This window comes from Sus scrofa, chromosome 1 (assembly GCF_000003025.6).
Source record: "Sus scrofa isolate TJ Tabasco breed Duroc chromosome 1, Sscrofa11.1, whole genome shotgun sequence".
Lineage (NCBI taxonomy): Eukaryota > Metazoa > Chordata > Mammalia > Artiodactyla > Suidae > Sus > Sus scrofa.
Window position 1 is genome coordinate 200,750,934 of NC_010443.5, and position 23,219 is coordinate 200,774,152.

The 23,219-nt window shown below is 38.5% G+C and overlaps 1 protein-coding gene across 4 annotated transcripts in view; it reads left to right on the forward strand.

The window, feature by feature from the left end:
* Nucleotides 1-19,947, forward strand: part of CDKN2B (cyclin dependent kinase inhibitor 2B) — a 104,631-nt gene extending 84,684 nt beyond the window's left edge. Inside the window, exons 2-4 of one of the 4 annotated variants that reach the window (XR_301271.3) lie at nucleotides 9,671-10,557; nucleotides 12,972-13,638; nucleotides 13,815-19,947. Coding sequence is in view for 3 of the 4 variants with exons in the window: in XM_021082816.1 (XP_020938475.1) it covers nucleotides 10,423-10,557; nucleotides 12,972-13,232 (396 nt within the window). In the remaining variant the exon portion in view is untranslated. Of the gene's footprint in view, nucleotides 1-9,670; nucleotides 10,558-12,971 lie in introns of those variants that run through there. The other 3 variants (XM_021082816.1, NM_214124.1, XM_021082822.1) reach the window with 3 other exon arrangements.

Here is a 23,219-nt window from a genome sequence, read left to right on the forward strand (position 1 = left end):
AGCTCAGACCTCTCTGATAAATTCTAGACTTGAATGTACAACTTTCTACCTTATTAAATTCCTCAAGACTAAACTCACGATATCTACCGCCAAACCAGACCTTCTCACAATCTAAGAATCAATAAAATCAATCTTTCTAAAATCAAAAAAAAACTTTTTAATGAACGAGTAAAGATTTTACAGACAACAAATAGTTCAATATTTTATTTTAGCAGTTACTAACATTTTTGATGAATGAAATATAGATTAATAATATATTTTTAGGTGGGAGTTCCCTCATGGCCTAGTGGTTAGGACTTGGTACTTTCACCACTGTGGTCCAGGTTTAATCCCTGGTCTGGAGACTGAAATTCCACATCAAGCCACTGCATGCAGTGACAAAAAAAAAAAAAAAAAAAAAAAAAGGAATATATTTTCAAGAGGATATGAACATGTTGCTATTTAAATCACACACATGACATATGTTATTGGTAATACATGAGAGGATGGTTTCATGAGAGGCAAGAACGTTAAAGCAGCAAGAGTTAATCAGTATCCAAAGCTTCAGAAAGAACCCACAGTTAGATGAAGACTGAGATTACTGGATCTAGCAACAAGAAAATGATTGATTACCTTGACAACTGGTTACCCACATTCTGAATAAAAGCCAGATTACAGAAGATTGGGAAGCAAAAGGAAATAGAGATAACATTCTTCTCCCGAGGATCTTAAATTCTGAATACAAGTAGCTTCTCTAGCAATGCAAAAGGTAATTATTTGATTGTGTCTGTGCTATGTTATTAGATCTATAAGAGCAACAGTTTCAGATGAGAAAAAATCTACTTTCCATTTCACAATAACTCATAAGGAAGGAGGCTTGAGTGTAGGGCTGGATCCACATCATATCAATCAAAACTTCAAGCCAATTCATTCTGCTGAGATATGTATACATGTGCTTGTATATGCACATGCATTTTCTAACAAAGAAGCCTCATAAATTTTTTAAAATATTTTTTAATTACCACATTTTATAGAGTTTTATGCCAAGAGACCTGGGGGAAAAATATATGTTATCAGAAATGTATGAGTTATCCCTAATGAAAAATTAGCACTGAACATAAAACCATAAACTAAATATGTAATTTATCCTAAATGACAATCTTCAAAAAAAAATGAATCTAAAGTAAAATTCTCAATTCATTGATCTTTTTGAGAATATTTCAAGAAAATTAGCAACAATCTCCACTTCGAGAAAATGTTTTCAACTAAGCCTCTCATTCTCCCTCCTTATATTCCGTCTATAATAGTAAGAACTGTGAAATGCACTAGATCCTAATGTTAAAACTAGACATCCAATATAAAAGTGAAAAAGAGAGAAGTCTGGATATACAGCATCATTTCACATATAATTATTGACTCCTGTATCGCTGTATTATTGAACATGTCTAACTTGAGCAGTAAGTCCCCTGAACATTCATGTAGGTTAAAATAGGTGTAAATATTCTGAGCCAAGAAACTAATTATGTTTCATGCATGAACATAAAGGCCTAGAAATACAAAAACCAACTGGGTAGCAAAAAGACCCGTAGCACCAGGTGGTACCATTTTTTTTTTTTTAATGGCTACGCCTGTGGCATATGGAAGTTCACAGGCTAGGCGTCAAATCAGAGCTGCAGCTACAGGCCTAAATCACAGCCATAGCAACATCATATCTGAGCCACATCTGTGACCTATGGTGCAGTTTGTAGCCGCACTGGATCCTTAACCCACTGAGCACTGAGCAAGGCCAGGATGGAAACAGTATCCTCAGAGAGGCAGTGTCAGGTTCTTAAGCCACTGAGCTACAATGGGAACTCCTAGGTGGTGCTTTTTAAATACCATTTCCCACTAAAAAAAAATAATCAGTGTTTCTATGAGGAATGGTTGATTATAGTGCATGAAATATACGAGAAAAAATTGAAATATATTGTCATACAAGAAATAAAGGATTCTGTCAAGACTAAAGGATTCTGTCAAAGTCATGTTAAAAAGACTCAGGACCCATTTGCAGGAGTTCCCAGTGGCTGAAGATAGGGCTTGAGCATTAATAGTGCTTATAAATATAGTGATGTTTAATTGCATACATTTTCAGTAATTTAAAAATCAGTAATCATCTTTGGCAGAGGCTAGGAATTCAACTCATCATTTTAAAAACTTGAAAATAAAGGATTTATTCTGTCTTTTATGTGTACCTGAGGGCAACCAAGTACATAAAAAATAAAATTTTCTTTTTATAGAAATATTCCAGCTAATAGATGGAGAAGGGTTGATAGGATTAAAATAATAACATTTTGCAAACCCTAAGGAAATAATAGAGCTAAGAAATAATTATTGATGGCTATTGAAATCATAGAAAGAGACAATCAGATTATGTGCCTCTTGGTGGAAGTTTAGAATTCTTCTTATGCAGCACTTTTGCCAAAATATCAAACCTGAGTCACATCCAAACTCTATGTCTAAATGACAAATTTTAAGAAATACAAGTGACAAAGAAAAACATTAAATGTCATCATGAAGAAGCATTCTGCGAAGTCCAGACTTCAGCAAACTATAGAACCAGCAACCCAATTCCTGCAACAAATAAATTGAAAGGAAAAAAAGAAGAAGAAAGAAAAGGGGGACTTACAAATTAAAAGAGACACAAGAGACTGATAAAAATTTCAACCAATTTCAATTTATTGATTTTATTTTCATCTTATTCAAATAATTGACAACAGTTTAAAAAAAAAACAATGAAAGTGATATGTGTAAAAATTGGAAGAGACTCCATATGGACTGAATTGTGTCCCTCAAAATTCACATGTTCAATCTCTAACCCCCAGTATCTCTGAATGACTGTATATGATATTATGGCATTAAGGTGATCATGTTAAAATGAGACTGTAGGGGTTGCACTTAATCCAATCTGACTAGTGTCTTTATAGAAAGAAGAAATTTGGACCCACAGAAGAGATACCAGGGGCTTACATGCACACAGGATAACTATATAAAGTAGCAGCAGAAGAGAGCCCCTGATTATTTTTTTAGTGGAAAATAAACAAAATCCTTTACTTTTGTATGACAATATATTTCAATTTTATCTTGTACATTTCATGCACTGTAAGCCAAGGAGAGAGATACAAAACTTAGAAAATAAAATTCTGTTGTTAAAGCCAGTCTGTGGAATTTTGTTATGGCAGTCCTAGAAAACTAGTACAGATACTGAAATGTGTGTGTCCATCATTCAATTAAACTTAGAAACATATGTGGGGCTACAGAAGGAGATATTCTGTGGGTCCTGGAGCAACAAATATCAATGGTTGAAACAGAGAAAGTCAAGCCTCCTGGTGAGATATGGATCATACGAAGCTTGGAAAAGCAACAAAATGATTGGATTTCTTTCTCTCCACTCTTAGAATCACTGTCTTAGATCCAACCAAATGCCAAAAAAAAAAAAAATCTTAAGTGGAGGACATGGTTATGTCATTACTTCTCTTAGTCATTAAACTGATTTTATTCACACTTTATAGTGAGTTCCTATATAGTTTCACCAGCTAGAATATAAACATTATGACTAGGGATCCAAAATTATTTATAATATTGGAACTGATTCTATTCCTTCCCTTCTATTTACCTCCAAAAGTCTATGCCAATTTACTCTTTACTTTCTCTCTCTTCTCACTTGTAAATAACCCACCCTATTAAAAGGTAGAGCTGTGTCAATTCCAAATTTCAAGTGCCACTATGTTCCCATTCATTTCATCTCTTAAATGTATTTAAACCATTGACAACAGGTTGTGTTTCATCCTAGAGACAGCTGGGTTTCAGGGAGAGGTAAAATGTTTCCTTATCTCACTCTGTTGTCCAAGACAAAGGTGCTATTGTTTTACCTATGAAATGTCATCTTTGAAGACTATTACAGATGTGCTGTGAGTTGAGCTATCTGAAAAACACAATTTAGACTGAAAAATAATTATAAACCAGTTTATTATGCTTTTCTTCCAAGTTAAGCATATTGTGACAGCTGCTAAAACCTTACGTAGTATAAATGGTAAAGACTGAAACCACATGTGTTAGGCCATACCTCCAACAATGATAAGCTAGTATGCAAGTTACTTAACTACTCTTTTGTTTTGCCTGTAAAAGTGAGATATGAGTGCATGTTGCATAGGACTTTTTTATGAGGATTAAATAACAGTTGTAAATCACTTGGAACAGAGTAAACAATAAATGTAATTCCTCCTCTCTTAAGTATAGGGGATAATTAATATTCTTTACATAGAGAATATTGTAATCCAATGATATTTGGAAAACAAGTGGAGTTGATTGGTTTTGTAAAGAAGTCTATTGAGCGTTCATGTGGTTGCTTTAAATTTCAGGGGTGAAAATAGCTTTGGAAGATTGAATTTGAAGCTTCCTTAGGAATTCCCAATCTGGAGTGGGTTAGGACCACCCAGATTTTACTTACTAGGGAAGCGCTGTCCATGGTGCTAGTAACCATGCATACCCAGGCAATATTTTCCCTGCCCAAAGCTCTTTTTCAGTTTCTCACGGCATATTTAATACTTGCATATTTGCCTCTGGGAAGATTATCAGTCATTCTGCTCTTTGTTTTTGTTTTTGTTTTCCTATTTAACATTTTTATCTATGTAACCTAAACAACAACAAAAATTCTCTTCTGGAGTTCCCTTCGTGGTTCAGTGGTTAACAAATCAGACTAGGAACCACGAGGTCGCGGGTTCAATCCCTGGCCTTGCTCAGTGGGTTAAGGATCCAGCATTGCCATGAGCTGTGGTGTAGGTTGCAGACTTGGCTTCGATCCCACATTGCTGTGGCTCTGGCGTAGGCCAGTGGCTATAGCTCCGATTCGACCCCTTGCCTGGGAACCTCCATATGCCATGGGAGTTGCTCTAGAAAAAGGCAAAAAGACAAAAAAAAAAAAAAATTCTCTTCCATCGTATCAACTTCAATTTTTTTTTTTAGTTTTCAGACACTTTGCCACTTAAAAAATGTGACTCAAAAACTGTCTCAGCCTTTATTTTACTAACTTTTTTGTTAACTTTTAGAGAAATCCAAGGCTCCAAGCAAGAGCACAGGAAACAGTTAACTTCCAATGCATTTTTTAAAGATTCTCTTCAGCTACAACACCTCTAAGAAAATTCTCTGCACTTCCATCTTAAGTTCCCCTCTTCCTTATTCCTAAGGTACCCTATACATACATCTCTCAGTAAATTTATCGCATTAAATTGAAACTCTCCATTAGTTTTGAGCATCACTAGAAAGAATTTCCTAAAATCTAGAACCTTTTTCATTTTTAAGCACCAGCTCACTTGTACCCATTCTACTCTTCCTCTCTTCTCCACCATGTCACATCTACCTTTACTGATGAAGCAGGCAGTTTCAGAAGACTAGGCCAAGGAAGTTCATTTCAGTTTAAGGAACATTCATGATCTTATCTTTTGTGCTCAGCTGGGTGTATAATTTTTGCAGCCATATTTTTATGCAGTCATTTAACTATCCATTTTAGAATAAAGTTATATACTTATACAGTAGTAGCAATAGTCATAGTATTGGTAGTATGTTCAAGCACTATTTTCATCCATCCCTACATTTACCTTTTCAAAAATGAAATCTGCAGGTAATCTGTTGTTTGACATCTGAGTTCTTGAGTACCTTGTTTATCCATTCCTCAATCCTAATGCTTCTGACACTGTTCCTTGTCATAAGACAGAACTCTCATGAGAGTAAATTCTACCCTGAAGTCATTGTAATTGGGAAACTTTGCCTCAATTTCCTCTGTTGTTCTATTCATGAACTAGGATTCTTTTTCATCTTGGATGGTCCTCCCCTGACATTGCTACCTGTGTGTCCATTGATAGAAGTGGCTCAATTTACCATATTTTTAAATTCACATGAAGAATTTATATTTTCATTTCTTACAATTCTAACATCTGTGGCCTGGAAATCTTGGTTCATAGAGAGAGAACAATTTCACCGTAAGATGCTGGAAGAGTCCCATTTAAGCTCCAGATGCTGCCCAATAACTTTAGGCTCTTCATCCTAAGATACCAGATAAGAAGGAAAGGAGTCATCTTTCCTAAATGGTGTAATTTATCACATTTATCAGGAGAAAATAGGGCTTCTGAATCTAAGAAAGGAAAAAAGCATTTGATATCCAGGTAATACACTGGGATATTTATCTGCCCAGTTATGACAGTAAATGGACAAGAATAGCATCCATGGTCTGAGAAGGACATGGTGACTAGCTCTCAACTCTCAGGAATAGGGTCTATTTCACCTACCAAATTAGACGTTTAGATTACTAGATGTGCTAAGAGTGAGGGAATCTAAAATGAGTAGTTGAAGAGGGAGAGGAGAATTATTAGCAGTAGCTTTGCAGCCAGCTGTGGCAGTAGAGATTATCATTTGTCCTAACTTCACAAGAATTCTGACTTGCTGAAGGGATGAACTAGACTTCAAACATGAGAATATATTAAAGGAGAAATTATAAAGCTGAGAAAGAGGATGTTGTTACAATAAAGTGGGAAATACAATGTTTTACATTTATTTAAGTAATTTATTTAAACTAAAAAAAAAATACACCTATTTTTCATACACCCCCTTCCCCACATCTGACAAAAAACAATCTGTTTTCTTCACTAATGAACATGATTATTTTTGTTTTGTCTATTGAGGGGAAAATTGGTTTTCTTTCTGTTTTAGATTCCACATGTAATAGAGAACATATGGTATTTGTCTTCCTGTCTGATTTAATTCACTTAGCATAATGCCCTTGAGGTCCATTCATATTGTCAAAAATGGCAAGATTTCATTCTTTTTATGGCTGAAATATATATATGACAGGTTCTTTATCCATTCATCCATCAGACACACTTACGTTGTTTCTATTTCTTGACTATTGCAAATAATTCTGGAGTGAATATAAGGATTTATTTTGGGGGGGGGGTCACCTTAAGATAAATACACAGAAATGGAGTTGCTGGCTCATTTAGTGGTTATTTTTAATTGAGGACTCTCCATACTGTTTTCCATGGTGGTTTTATCAATTTACATCCCACCAACAGTACACAGCAGTTGTCTTTTCCCCACATCCTCATGAACACTTATTATTTCTAGTCTTTCTGATGATTCTAACAGGTATGAGATGATATCTCATGGCGGTTTTGATTTACATTTCCCTCAGGATTAGTAATGTTGAGCATCTTTTCACATATCTGTTGGCCATCTGTATGTCTTCTTTGGGAAAATGTCTATCCAGATCTTCTGCCAATTTTCTAGTTGAGTTGTTTGGATTTTTCACTACTAAGTTGTATAAATTCTTTAAATATTTTGGATATATCAGATATGGTTTTTTCCCATTCATATGTCTTTATTTTGTTGATTATTTCCCTTTCTGTGAAGAAGATTTTTAATATGATATAGTCTCACTTAGTTATTTTTGCCTTTATTGTCAGAGTCCAAAAATCAATGCCAAGTCCTATGTGGAGGAGATTACTGCCTATGTTTTCTTCCAGTAGTTTTATGGTGTAAGGTCTTACATTTAACTCTTTAATTAATTTTGAGTTAATTTTTTTGTATGGTATAACATTGTGGTCAAGTTTCATTATTTTGCATGTGGTTGTCCAGTTTTCCCAACACTATTTATTGAAGAGACTGTCCTTTCTACATTGTATATTCTTGGCTCCTTTGTCATAAACTAACTGATCAGATATTTGTGGGTCTATTTCTAGGCTCTTAATTCTGGTCTATGTCTGTGTTTATAGCAATACCATACTGTTTTAATAACTGTAGCTTTGTAATATACTTTAAAATCCCACCATGTGATACCTCCAGATTTGTTCTTTCTCAATATTGCTTTGCTATTTTGGGGGTTTGTTGTCCTGTGGAAATTTTGGCATTATTTGTTTTTTTTTTTTTTCTCTTTGAAAAATGTCATTGGAATTTTCATAGGGATTGTATTGAATCTATTTGTTGGTTTGAATGTCACAAGGGAGAGTTTCTTAAAATCTAGGACCCATATCTTATTCAACTGTGAACACCTGTAATATAGAATATGCTGTACCAAGTTTCATTGAACTAAATTTAATTACTGAATCCATTATAGGGTAGATCCAAAAACACTCCTTTAAAAGGTAACCTGCCTTGTTACATTTGGCTGTGCACTAAATTTCAGAGTAATTAGGCTGTTCTGATGAAGATATTCTTGACTGAGCACATTTGCCACCACACCCACTGATGTCAGTCTGGTGGCTCAGCCCTTCAAGGTAACTGACAAATAAGCAATGCCATTCATTTCAAAGACTCTGACTTGCTACTATCCATCTTTCTTCTTCCTTCTCCCATTCAACATGCAAACTTGTAATTCCCAATACACTGTGCATGGGAACTGGCCACCAAAACTAGACAAGAACATCTCATCCATGCTGTTCATCCAGCAGTGGACTTCGTTCATCTGGCCAGACCAAAGAATGGACTCATCATCAAAAAATTTAAAAACAAGTCTTTTTTTCAGATAAGAGTGGAGATTCAAATATGAGTGAAAGTAGAGGAATTAAGAAACTGAAAACTAAGAAATGGTGTGATACGAGAGAGAAATTGTTATTAATGCTGCCCCCTTCGCTTCCCATCATGGTGAATTTCAACTCTGTTGAGACAAAGTCAACAGATCTTTAGCTCTAACCACCACTTCCATGCCACACACCCCTGCTCCACCACAACCCTGGTCTATAAAGAGCTCTTCTTTCTTCTACAGTGGATTGTGAGGAGGGAAGTCCAAGTTAAGCTATGCTAGAAGAAACATGTGGAGTTTCCCATTTGTGAGTAAGCAAGCTACTGCCCTCCCTTTAGGACCGTGTTCCTCTGCACTCTAAACCAAAAATAAGGTTATAGATAAGAGTTGTTAAGTGTTCATTCTCATGTAGCTCCTCACCAAAGTTTTCAAGCAACAGATACATAACTTATAGTTCTTTTCCTGTTTCAATAGAGCATCGGCTGTAATTTTTTAAATCCTAAAAGCAACGCATATGTTAGTACAAACTCACCTAGAAAGATTAGAAAGAAAAGCAAAGCACTTGGCCTTTAAATCTTCAGAAGTGGATTTAATGACAGGTTCAGCCTGTTTAATGACAGGCCCAGTACCACACCCCTGTTTTATTATGTTTCATTATTACTGCATAATTTCTTTTATTACTCATGATAAATGTAAATCGAATACTTGCTGAGGTGGGTTTAAATAGGTAAGAGTGCAAACAAAAATAGGCCGTTCAAATATCATGAAACTGGGATCTCAGATTATTAAAATATATATTTATATTTTTTAAGTCTGATGTGTACCAGGTTGCAACTCTCAATCTCAAACTAGCTGGGGGCGGGGGTGTGTGTGTAAGGATTGTATACTTAATTTGAAGATGAAAATAATAAAAAGCACATTCAAAACAAGAATCTCAGGTCACTGAGACTGATTTTTGGCTGATTCAAATAGAAAGATTCCCCCCCACCCCCCAACAGATTACTATAGTTGATTCAAGATATGAAGCTAGTAAAGTTCAAGTTTCTGCCTGAGGATGACTTTAACCTGCATGACAGGTGAGAGTTGTCACTTTTAGACATCTAAAGAGAGATGATTTTATTTTAATAAATGCCTTTTTCTCAGCCTTTTGATTATACAGGGAGCTACTAAAGTCTCCAAATGAAACCAGCTAGTCCATGGCTGAAGGAATAGAAATCTTTTGCTCCGCCTGCTGGAGGGAGATTATTAGAAGCTGAGTGCATTGGTTCAGCCTTTCCAAAAAGCTTAGCCTAGGATTGCTGGACACGCCGCTACGAGTTGCACAGAGGGCTCTGATCTGCGGTGCCTGGCGCATGCGTCCCAGCACGGTCCGGCTCAGGCCCCACGCCCCTACCCTTGTCTTCCTGCAGCCTGCCAGGCCTCCCAGCCAGCGCAGTGGGACTTGGTCGCGCCAGCCGGATGGACAGGGGGCGGAGCCTAAGGAGGTGGGGAGAGCCCAGCCCCGCAGCCCCAGCTGGGAACCGTTTCAGCTCCAGCCCTCTCCACTCCGCCAGACTGAAGCTCGGCGGAGAGGACTTTACAACGCGCCCGCACTCTGAGGACAGAGCCGATTCGCGGGAGGTTGCGGCTGCGCGAGGCGCCTTTTCCTGGGCGCCACCGGGAAAAGCCCCACTTAACTACAGGCCACTCAGCCATTGTACGCCTTCCCTCCCCCCTCCCTCCTCAGCTCGCGGAAAGGGAACTGAAGCTTAGTTGAGCTCTTCCCGAGTGGGGAGAGCGGGCTAGAGAGAGGTGGGAAGAAAGCAGGAAGGGTGTTGCGAAGCTCACGGCGAGCGGAGGATTATCGGGGACAGTTTGCGTCTGGGGGCTGCAAAGTGAGCGAGGAGGACAAGGGCATGCTCAGTGGCGGCGGTGGAGATGCGGGCCTGGCCAACGCCGCGGCTCGGGGGCAAGTGGAGACCGTGCGTCAACTTCTGGAAGCCGGTGCGGATCCCAATGGACTCAACCACTTCGGGAGGCGCCCGATCCAGGTAGCTGGGGCTCTCGGACCTCGCCGACAGGGGGCGCACGACAGGTCCCTCCGTGGAATGCGGCTGGGACTGAGATCTCCCAGGCGGTGTGTCTCTCGCTGGAGTGTGGAGCTTAGGTGTAAAGCAGGTTTTCACCATCCAAAAAATTCTAAAGAAAGGGATTGGGAAACCCACTACTTCAATTTGGTTTTCTTTTAAATGGGAGGAAAAAGGACCAATATTTTCTCTCCCGTCGGAGATGCAAGGGATAGATTCAGTTGGGGAAGAAAGTGGGAAAGGAGAGGTTATTTGGCAAGAACTATTTGTCTTATGTTTGTCTTTCACCAAACAGCGCTCAACTTTCAATGACAGAGGTAATTAAATTACAAGTTACGCAATTTTGATTGGATTTAAGGAATCATACAAAATCATCATACATGAAAAAAATCACCCTGAACACTGTAATTTTTAAGCTATGATATGAATTTTTTTATTATTTCCTCATACAGGCGAATTGAATACAAAGAAATGACAGGATTCTTCAACTGCAGTACTTAATTCCTTCTTGTTAGCAGTATCTCTTGAGTGTTACATTAGACAAACTATATGTCTATCGATTTTTATTATCGTAATGAATGCTTGGATTACATAAGCTTCCCTGAAACTTTTAAATGGCAAAGGCCTCTTCATCGTTAATATTCATTTACTCAGTATGTTTAATTATTAATCCCGCTTTAGTGCTGATTTTTTTTATTTCTTTAAAATCTAAGGTAATGTTTTGTGCTTTACTGTTAACTATGATGGTCATATTTAGTATTTACCTCACTCACCTTCCAGAACCAAGCCATTATTAAGAAATCTTGTTAATTGTGTAGCTTTTAAAGAAAGTGTGTTTGTTCATTTTGAATTCATAGAAAGTGTTAAAGAAAATGAGGGACGGGTTAAAACAGCAAAAAATATTTAAAGTAGTTCTTAAAGACTTCAAATTATATTAGTAATTGTAAAAAGAGGTGTCTTTGTCATTTTAATTCACCATATTCTGGGATATTAAGAACCACTTTTCCCCCCTTCTCTATAGCTGAAATGCTCTTTACATCATGAGTAGAAATGATATAATTTTTAAAGGGAAGACATGGATATTTTTAATATTCATGAAACAAACAAAAATAACATTCCTTGGTACATTTTCAAACAAACTCATAAGAACAAACAACTCCATTTGAATATCAAAAATTGTTTATTGTTAAAATAAATGCTCGCATAATGTGCATATATACAAATGGATACTATAGGAGTATTTTTCCCAAATTATCCTTTTTCTAGATTATGCGTTGCTCTGATTTGACTAAGATCTTTTCATATAGCAAAATATTTACTACCTTTATAAAATCCCAGCACATTATAAACTCCTGTTTAATGTAAATAGTGTTTACATTACATCAAATATATTAATCTCTAAACTTGAGCGTTTATCTGTAATGCTAGATATTAAAAGTGGTGAACCATTCATTAAAAACTGTTTTCATCATCTTATAAAACTGCACCACTTTATTTACTTTTTCCCTTCAACCTCCAATTTTGGCTCTTATTATAGGACTATATTCCCTTTATGAGCACAGACATATATAACAGCTAAAAGCAAAAGCTTTTCACAGGGGATTTACTACAAGAACTAAACAAAGTAAACCTTTTTTTAAACGTAGTTGTTTATTTTCTCTCCTAAAGCATTACTCTACTTTCTAAAAAATATATATCAGCTGGTAAATATTTTTGGATTGGGACTACAGCTGGGGTAGAGGGGAGAGCAAGGGGAATAATTTCAGACTTTAAAAGTCTTTAGGAGTTCCCTTAGTGGCACAGCGGAAAGGGATCCAACTAGGAACCATGAGTTTTCTGGGTTCGATCCCTGGCCTCGCTCAGTGGGTTAAGGATCCCAAATTGCCATGAGCTGTGGTGTAGGTCCCAGGTGGGGCTTGGATCTGATGTTGCTGTGGCTCTGGCATAGGCCAGCAGCTGTAGCTCCCATTGGACCCCTAGCCTGGGAACCTCCATATATGCCGCGGATGAGGCCCTAAAAAGCAAATGATAATAATAGAAGTCTTTAAACTTCTCTCATAAATCATTTAACAAAATCTACTCCCCTCTTTCAATGTAAATTTTAAAATCTCCACACCGGCGATAAGCACTTTATCATCAGCTCTTTCTGGTCTTCCCGTCTTCCCACGTTTGGAGAATAAAATGGAACTAATTAGGGCTGAGTAGAGTATAACTGGGGCGGAGCCGGGCGGAGCAGTATTGAGTCCTCAAACGAAGCTTTACCAGACTCCAGAGGCTTTAAGCGCCTCTGTCAGACGGATACTTCTAGAATAGGTATTTCTTTGAAAAGACTTCACCTGCCCCTACCAGCATCTTGACCACTCTACTCTCTCCCGCAGGTCATGATGATGGGCAGCGCACGTGTGGCGGAGCTGCTGCTGCTCCATGGCGCGGACCCCAACTGCGCGGACCCTGCCACCCTCACCCGACCGGTGCACGACGCCGCCCGGGAGGGCTTCCTGGACACTTTGGTGGCTCTCCGCCGAGCCGGGGCGCGGCTGGACGTGCAAGACGCCTGGGGCCGCCTGCCGGTGGATCTGGCTGAGGAGAGGGGCCACCGTGACGTTGCCCGGTTTCTGCGCGCGGCAGCGGGAGACTGATGGCGCAAGCACACAACCGCCCACAACGACTTTTCTTTCTAGTTCCCCACCCCTAGTTCAATGAGGGCTGCAAACATGGAGCGTGGGAAGTCTTCCTGAGCAACTGGATTCCCCGCAGGGAAGGAGGGGCAGACAGGGAAAAAAATGCCTTTTTTTTTTTTTTTTTTTTTTGCTTTTCCTCTAGTTGCACCCCTAGACACTCACTGTGAAGACAAACCAGAGAGGGGCAAATGGATTTCAAGGAAGATCTAGGAGCGGAATGTGGAACTCTTAGTTTACTTTTCAGGATTTTCTGGAGAAAAGCGGCATGTGAAGAAATCAACGAACGACCCCAGATGCGGCGAGTTTTACACAGAAAATGCTGGAGCAGAGTAGGAGGCGGCGGTAATATGCGTTCGGGTGAGAGGTAGGTGATAACGTTCGCCATGTTGACCTCAATGACCCCTCAGTAAGCCCCCACTACGGGAGTTAGGTCCTGGGGGTATGAGGGAAAAAAGCTGAAGACCGAGGACCAAATAAGGACAACGGTTGATGAGGGCGTCAGTGGACACCCAACACTTTCTTTTTGTGCTGTGCGGCTAGGAAAAGTCACGTGCAAAACTGCTACTTACTGGAAACCTGGAGACTCGCGTCCAGCTCCACCGGAGAGTGACTGGGAAGAGAGGATCCTGGAACTTCGAATTTGCCCACTTATTCTTAAGTTTCCATGGTCGAGGTGGTGCTAAACAGCTCTCCAGAGAACTGTTTGCTGTTTTTCAATCCTGGTGAAATTCCTGTGCTTTCCAGAGGTCCGCGCGCAGACTGAAGTGGATTGTAGCGAGAGCAACTGTTGACAGACTGTTAACTGCAAAGATTTGTTTTATCTATATAGGATAGGATACAGAAAGCCGCCTGTGAATTACCACTTGAAAAGATTTCATGATATTTTGTAAATTGTTCTTCAGTAACAGTTTTACCTAATATTTAAGACTTACTTAAGACTTTAAATAACAAAGTAACTTGTGGCCCTGTGGGAAAGAGGGGAGGACGAACTACAGCTTTTATATGAAGATATGTCACAGTGCCAACGCCCAGATTACTTTCATCCTTAACCTATTTATTTCTTTGTTAAATTTTCTCTTTCCTTTACTAGAGTATCTCAGTATAAAAGAAATATGAAACATTACAAACGTATTTTAGAAAATCGATGCACTTACCCTGTAAATTATCTTGCGATATTTCCAAAGAGTTGCTGAAAGAGTAAATTGAATATAAAACTGTTGAAAAAAGATGATGGTTCATTGAATATCATAATATTTGCTGGAAAAACTAAAGGCACACTGTTTGGAAATTTAATTTCCAGTGTTGCTTGATTCATTACAGCATTGTAATGAGTCATTCTTCACTGCTTTCATTTTTTTCTTTATGGCCATGCCCTTGGCAAATGGAAGTTTCCAGGCCAGTCAGGGACTGAATTATACATGTGTGTGTGTGTATACATACATACTAGGACATTACATTATCATTAAACATATATACATATATAACAGTACATTATACATTATACATTATTGGAAGTTAAATAGCACCTGGTTGCACTGAAATAGTAATTTATGTGTGCATGTAAAAGTAAATTCAGATTTCAAATCCACCTGGTAGGCAGGTTTGACTGGTGTGTTTTATCAGCAGCACAAGTATATATACTGTTAAATTTGTTAAAGATTTCACTTTGAAGTACACATGCAAATAAATACAGTTCTATATACATGAGTCCTTCTTCTGGCTCCATTGTACAAATACAAGAAATACATACATATTAATTTCTGTATCTAAGTCTAAAATATTACCAAGGTTTGTAGAAATCTTACAACCTGATCATTGCAAGATCTGGAAGTGAGATAAACTCAGAATTCAATAATATATTCATTTGGCCTCACTTTCATATTTTCTTTTTCAGCTGAGAGAATGGATGAGAAAACAAGGATGATTTACTATGAAAGTGTAATCCATTTAAAATGTTCTGTGTTCCAATGGCTAAAGTTAGTAATTTCAGATATAAGAAATGAAATAGGCTCAAACAGAGAGCTCAAGATTCATGCAGCTCCAGGAAGTTGTGTTCATAGGAATGCATTTATATTTTATTTCTGCATTATGACAAAAACAATAGGAATGTGGTGTCCAGGACCAAATTAGTTCATTTTATGAAGCTAGGTAACTGACCATCAGCAAATAAATAAAACCAATTTAACTTACACTTATGCTGAGATTCTATATTACCCTTCCTTTATGGGAAATGTTAAAAACAAACAACATGTATGTTAATAAGCAATAGCCAATAGGGATTTTTTTTAACCACCTCTGTAATTCTCTCTCAGTTGTTTCAAAAAACAAAAGATATGCTTTTTTTCCTTTTATGCTTTGCCAGAGGATGATTATTTTTATAAGGTATAATTTTTGCCACTCTAAACCCCCCCAAAAATGCAAAAATGATAAAAATCATCTTGGAAGCACTCTTGTGGATTACCTTCTGAAACATGCAAAAGCTGGTGTCATCTACAGTATATAAGGTCTGCTTTCATGTTGATGTCAGCTGCTAACCAAAATCTAACATGATCACTAGGTTTTCACTATTAGCAAACTATTTCATTATCTTGTGAAAACTTGAAGGATTAATTTTAGTCTGGTGTAATTTCACAGTGTTCAATTACCAAGCTAAAAATTAAGACAGGAGGTGAAGAGAACACACATAGGAAAATAAGAACATTTTAATTTTAGAAATTACTTGAAGGAGCAGCAAGTTGAATCACAATACTTCCAATATCTTCTCCTGTTGTATTTTTAATCCCAGGGAAGAAAGAATGAGGAAGGAGAAATTAAGACAATTAAAAGGTAGAAGACCTGTGTTCTGGTATTGGCTCTTCAGCTAATTCAATATATGACCTAAGTTATGTGACATTGATTAGCTTCAATTTCCTCATCTATAAAAGATGGGAATTGGTCTAGATTATTTTTAAGTCCCTACTATCACTAAAGTTTTATCCCTTTATAAATTCATTACACACATGACTTGTAAGGGGGTCTTATATTTTCTTGGTAATGATTTTGTCATGGTCTGAGCCAAGAAAAGCTACTTTATGGAATGGGGAGAAGGGATTCTGTAGCCCAGTTAGTTGAAAAATTACCGACAAGTTTGTTATAACTAGCACAGAAAAGATGCTTTGCAAAATAGTTTAAAGTTCTTTCTTACTTCATCTTTCCTCTGATTTTTTTTCCATTGCATTTTGCATTTCTCTCATGTCACTCAGAGCCACTAAAAGAATACACTTCTTTAAGTGAGAGAAATGAGTAGACCCAATGAATTTATTAAAACAATACTGAAGTAGGTAATTACAAACTAAAATAAATTCTCTGAAAGAAATGTTTTTTAAGTAAGCATATAACATATGGTTCTGACCTAAATGAGGCTTGCATAGGAAATAGAACTAGTTGGGGATAGTAGATGTAAGAGAACTTGCAAAGGCATGAGAATGCTAAAATATGTAGAAAAGTCATTAGAAGATGAATAACTCTGTAAATAGCTATTGTGGATTCTACAGACCCATTTCAAAAGGTCTGTACTTTCTGGTTTGTTTCTATTGAATTCTGTGAAATTTTAGGTCCCTAAATGTTGCCTGGGTGATAGTAGGAACCAGCTGGTCAGGAAAGAGCTCTGTACCACCTAAATATATACAAGTCAGCCATTTCAGGAAAGCAGAGAATGAGATGAAAAGAAAGCAACTTTGCTATAAAACAGAAATTGTCAAAACATTGTAAATCAACTATAATAAATTTTAAAAAAGAAGAAAGCAACAAGAATAGAAGGAGAAGCATGGTGTTTTGTGGAAGACAAAACAATAGTTCAATGGAATTAATCAAATCAAACCAAAACAGTTTACCGTCTACATGCTGGTAGTATTTGTGAAATATTTCCAGGCCTAAAATAATGGGAATCTGCTTATTTCCTACTGTCTCAATTTTCTGTAATACTTTTCTTAAAATCAGCCTTTACAAATGGTAGGAGTCCCTTTTGGCCTCTTGAATTCCTCACTCAGACTTTAATATCATTCCTTGCATAAAGAAAGAGAATACTTTATGGACATGATAACTTTTATATCATTCCTTTATTAATTACATAATAAAGGAAATTTTGCTTTGAAGCCAGTGCTGCTAATGAAATAATATGTAACTGGCATGGATTACATATTGAGCACAGTAAAATTAATCAACATATATGTCATAACTAAGCACCCAATCCCGATTTTCTAATTTGAAGTTTGAAATCAATATAAACCAAAGAATTTTTGGGGAGAGGGGAACTATGAGAGATCATCTCATGCTAACTTACAGACATCTACATTTTACTGGAAGTTTACAAAGGAACCCCAAACATCTAATCCTCTACCCATTTAGAAGCCCCTGACATTAGACCTCCAATAGATCTATAGAGTCAATGCTGGTATATAAAATATTTTACAACAGAGTAAAAGTGAAAACTTTAAGACCAATAACAGTAATTGAACCATGCTTCATTTCCCTTTCAAATTTGGCCTCCTCCCAAAATTAATAATCTTTGTCTATCTTCTCCTAATTATACTTTATATTATGACAGGGTTGGTGCTACTTTCTTTGAAACTCTTCTTGTGCGACCTCTGTGTCTCCATTTCATTTTAAATAAACTTCTACTTTCTTATTCCTTCACAAAGGTTTTCACCCCTTTACCTTAGCTGAAAAATGGGTCCCTCTCAGAATTCCACTTTCATTATGGTCTATCCCAGGAGATTGGCTCTAGTTTCCTGTGCTACACTGTAGGACCTTACTGTCTATCTATTCTAAGTGTAATATTTTGCATCTATTAACCCCAAACTCCCCAAACATCTCTCTCCCTTCCCCCTCTCCCTTGGCAACCACAATCTGTTTTCCATGTCTGAGTCTTTAAATGGAAGAATATAATGTCATCCCCTTTCCAGGGAAAAATTACATGACATTTCATTTTACATTCTCCTACAGGCATTTACTATATCTATACAATGATGGTGCTGTCCCCACCAGTCATTTGTGACCAGCATATAAGGAAGTGGTTCTCAACCCTGACTCTCAATCACTCCTGTTCTAAATATTGAATTCACTGACCAAATTCAGGACTACAAAATTAGAATCTCTAGATTTGGAGCCCAAAATTTCTGTAGTTCTTACTTTAAAATTCATATGCATGGTAAACTTTCAAATAGTACAGAAAATAAACAGAATTACAGAAAAATCTCCTGAAAACTCCCTACCCATTATTGTCACTATCCAGGAGTAACCACTATTTTTTTAATTTTAAAATTTCCATAAATATAGGTATATATAATTGTAAACGCCCCTGCCCCAACACACACATTGAGAAAACAAATAGGATTATGCTACTCTGCAACTTGTTTCCCTTGGTAGTACATCTTTGACAACTTGCATTAGGACATACAGATGTGTTTAATTTTTTGTATAACTGCATAGTTTTATATTTTATGGATGAACTCCAATTTTTAAAAACCAGTCTCCTATTGACAAACATGTAAATTATTTCCATTTTTTCCCCTTTTGCTACTACATATGATGCTATAAAGAACCTTTTTTTCATCCTTATATAAGCAATCTGTAGCAATTTACAGGAGTGACATTGTTCAGGCTAAAGGCACGTCTCTTTCTCTCACACACAAAACACACACATACAATGTATGTCTGCACATATCTATGTATGTAAAATTTTTCCATACTTATGCGTGTATATCTTCAATAACATATCCACATATGGAAGCACTAGTCCAGGCACTGGGAACAGAGACATGAAAGGTTCTATTTCAGAAATTTGGTTTCCAAACCTCTGCTCTGCCCACAGAGTCAGGGGCATGTTTTCATACTTACATAATTCCACTTATAGGAGTGGAATTGCTGAGTCGAAGGGTAATGCATACATGCATACATATGTAATATTCATTGCTATACATATATATATGCACACACTGCATATATAATATATATTTCCATACATATATTTATGTGTGTATATATTTGCATAATTATGTAGGTTCTAGGAGTGGAATTGCTGAGTCAAAGGGTATGTATACGCACATACAGTTTTGATAAGTACTGCAAAGTTGCCTCTCAAAATGAATGCCCCAAGTTACAATAGTATATAAGAATGATTATTTTCTCACAACTTTGCTAATGTTATCACTCCTTTTATTTTTGCCACACATATAGGTATATGTCAGCATTTTTTGTTACATTTCTTTACTAATGAGTAAAACAATATATTTTCCTAATTTTGGCCATTTGACTATTTGTATATCACTTAGCCATCATATTATTTGCTAATTTTTCCAAAAGGTATTTTTTTCTCATTTATGTATTTATTTACATATTCTAGAGGTTGATGTTTTGTTATATATGTCCAAATAATAGTTTATTTATCTTACAGTGTCTTTTGTCTTATACCTTTGGAGCTTTCAGTTTGAGCATGTGCAATATTTAAGGAAATTTCTCACAGAATTTTGATAATCAAGGGATATCTGAAGGAAAAAGCCAATGTCCTGGAATGTCAGGGCTGGAGGTTGGGTGGGGTGGCACAGACAAGGAATGTTAAAAAAAAATGCCCTCTCCTGTCTCTGCCTGAGGGATGAATTTGCTGATCCAAAATAGAAAATCATTTTAAAAAACAGAAAATCATTTTCCTCCATTCTCTGAGTCAGTTTTTAGGCCAAAGGAAGAGAACAAAGAAAAGCTCCAATATTCAGTGATCTTCTGTCTGCACAAATGACCCATCAATAGCTCACTCCCTATTGACTCTGGTCTTTAGTAAAACAGAAAGAGCACAAGACTTGTAGTTCAAAGACCCTCTTAGTGATTCCAGTCCTGGCACCTGCTGGCCATAAAGTATCCAAGATATGAGTTCCTCTAGGCCTCAGTTTTCTCACCTGTAAAATAGAGTAGTAATCCCAAATCAGCCATGGTGATGAGAAAATAATACAAGTGAAAGTGCGCACAAATAACACAGTTCTTGATCACACTGTTTTTGAAGAGCACATAGCCAAAAGTCATTTGGAATTACAAATGTCTTTGGCATGCCACGAATTAGTTGTGTTGCTAAAGATTCATCTTCATAATTGTATTTTGCTTAGTCTAATATTAAAATTAGATAGAATTCCCCTGCATACCACAACTAACAAAAGACAGGTGTTGGGCAGTAGGGGAAAACCAAAATGGAATTAAGTTTTAAATTTTATATTCATTGAACACAGAGCTTACTTTATAGTAATCTTAATGCTCTTACTTAAATAGCAGTCCTCTGAAGTAGGCAACTCCCCTTATCCCCAGAAGAAGTTTGAGTGGAAAGGAAATGGTTATAGGTTAAGCTATACAGACCTAATCAATACAGACAGATCTCTTAATTTAAACTTCACTGGTAAACTGAGGCTCAACAGACCTTTCAGGCATAAAGGGATAATGAGATGTTTAATTTTATGTTTCAACTGGGCTAGACTAAGGAACCCAATTGTTTGGTCAAATACTATTCAAGATAGTGTTATGAAGTTAATTTTAAGACATAATTAACATTTAAATCCATAGACTTTGAATAAAGTAGATTATCCTCCATAATATATGTGGGCCTCATCCAATCAGTTGAAGGCTTGAAATGAAAAGAGGTTGCCAAGAAAGAAAAATCATATCTTCAAGCTGGCTTTTGACTCAGAACTGCAACACTAGCTCTTCCCTGGGTCTCCAGCTTGTCTACCTGTTTTGCAGACTTCAGACTTGCCAGCCCCCATAACCAGGTAAGCCAACTCCTTAAAATAAATTATACACTCATACACACACACACACACACACACACACACACACACACACACTATTAGTTCTGTCTTTCTGGAGAACCTTGACTAATAATTTAAAGAAATATGTAATATAAGTCTTTTCACCCTCACTCACCATGGTTTATTGCTTTGACTAATTACCCTGCCTGGGTCCAGGAATCCCTTCACGCTTCCATTTCTCCAAGGTCCTTAAATGATACTATGCTACAATTGGGCAGCTTTTTCCTCCAGGATGCTTCCTCTGATCTCCCACCTCCTAAAGTACCCCTCCTCGCTTTGCCACAAAATGAAATCCTTTCATTATAATGGTATATTTTTATTACTTCATCTCTCCTATGAGATTTTCTTTGGTGGGGTGGGGGTGGGGAATGAGCGTAATGCAAGATAGAGCAAGATCACCCTTCCATGGAGTTTACCTACTAACTACGGAGAAACAAACGAGTGACCTATTACTTATGATAACGTCTGTACGGTAAGTGCCTTAGGGGAAACAAAACCAAAAACGGTAATATAATGATGCCTGAGAGGAGAAGAATTTCTGAGCCGGCAAATCTGAGAAGAGACCTGAAAAAGGAGCTAGCCTTGCAGAGAGCGAGAAAGTTCATTTGTTCCGCCAAGGAGGTGTGGCAAGTAGTCTCACCATGGAGCCTGGTGTTTGGTAAATTCTGATGGAGTTCTATTAGGAGAAGGGAGAGGTGCATTTGTTAAAGATATTTAAAATGGTTCTTAAGCCTGGTCCCTAAGTCTCACTGCAACCAGTCGTAGAGGCTACTTAAATCCACCGCCGAGATGAGGGAGGAGAGTGGAGGCCGCCTGCTTGCCTCTGGACCTGGTTTCTCAGTTCCAGTTCGGTGGCTTGTACTATCATTTGACTCCTCCAAATGTGAGGGGCTTAGTGTCTGATCCATAGGACCTAGCGTCTCTCTCGCTACGGATCCACTTCTATAGCTCAGCCACTAGGGTCGGGCACATGTAAAATAAGCCACTTCCAGGCAGGCCACCTTTCAGCTGCGAAGGCTGGGCCTAGTCTCCACATCCTCCCTCACAGGCCCGGCGGGCCAGGCCGCGCCTCCAGCCCTCGAAGCTCTGGGTCGATCAAGATTGACTTCAGACCCCAGGAAATTGGGGCACCCGGTCAGCGTCGCCCGCCTTAAAGCGGCGTCCTGGGCTCGACCGCCCGCCTTCGGGGAGCAGGCGAGTCCGCGTCAGAGCTCCATCCAGCCAGAGAGCCGAGGACCCGACAGACTGTGCTCTGGAACCCGGCTCCCGCGAGTCCTAAGGCCGCCTCGGTGTCCTTAACTCACCCTTTCTTTGTACGTCTCTTTCTTTTTTCTTCCCTGGCTTTTCCTGTGCCGAGTGGACCACAGTGGCGCAGGGAGGAGGGGGGTGTCCAGAAAGAAAGGATTAGTGATATGGAAAAAAAAAGAGGGGGGGAGAGGAAGAAGGGGGAGGAGAGCGGAGAGGGACCACATTGAGGAGGAGTCTGGCAGTCAGAGAGAAGGGAGGAGGACGAGGCGGCGGCGACCGCTACGGGAGGAACGGCCAGCGGACTAGGGGACACCAGGGGAGTGGGGAGCAGCCGTGGGGGAGGGGAGCACCGAGGGAGGAGGAAAGAGGAAGAAGCGTTCAGATGCTTCGCCGCGCGGGAGGTTAAAACCGAAAATAAAAATTGCCTGGTGAATGGACTGTTGGCCTAACCCAGAGCCCTCCGCTGCTTGAGAGCAGGGTGGGGAAGGGGCGCCCCGACCCAGCAGGGGCTGAGGTTCGGCTCCGCCTACCTGGTCCGGCGCTGTGCCCGCTGCTCCAGCGGCGCCAGCGCCACTCAGTGTCCAGATGTCGCAGCAATTTTCTTTAATTTCGCTCGTTTCCCAAATCTAGAAGTGGAGAATAGCGCCGTTTCTTTCAAAACTGACATCCAGCCTCCTGAATGGCGGTTAGAGCAATGAGATGGACTTTTTTCTTTCTTTCTTTCTTTTACTCTTTTAAATAATCCGGTTTGGAGAAATGGAGGACCCTTGGCGAGGGGCGCGAGAAATAAAGAAAGGGGGACAGGCAAGCAGGGAGGCGAGCGGGACTGCGGCGGTTCCTGATCTGGCAGGGTCAGGTGACGGATGTTGCG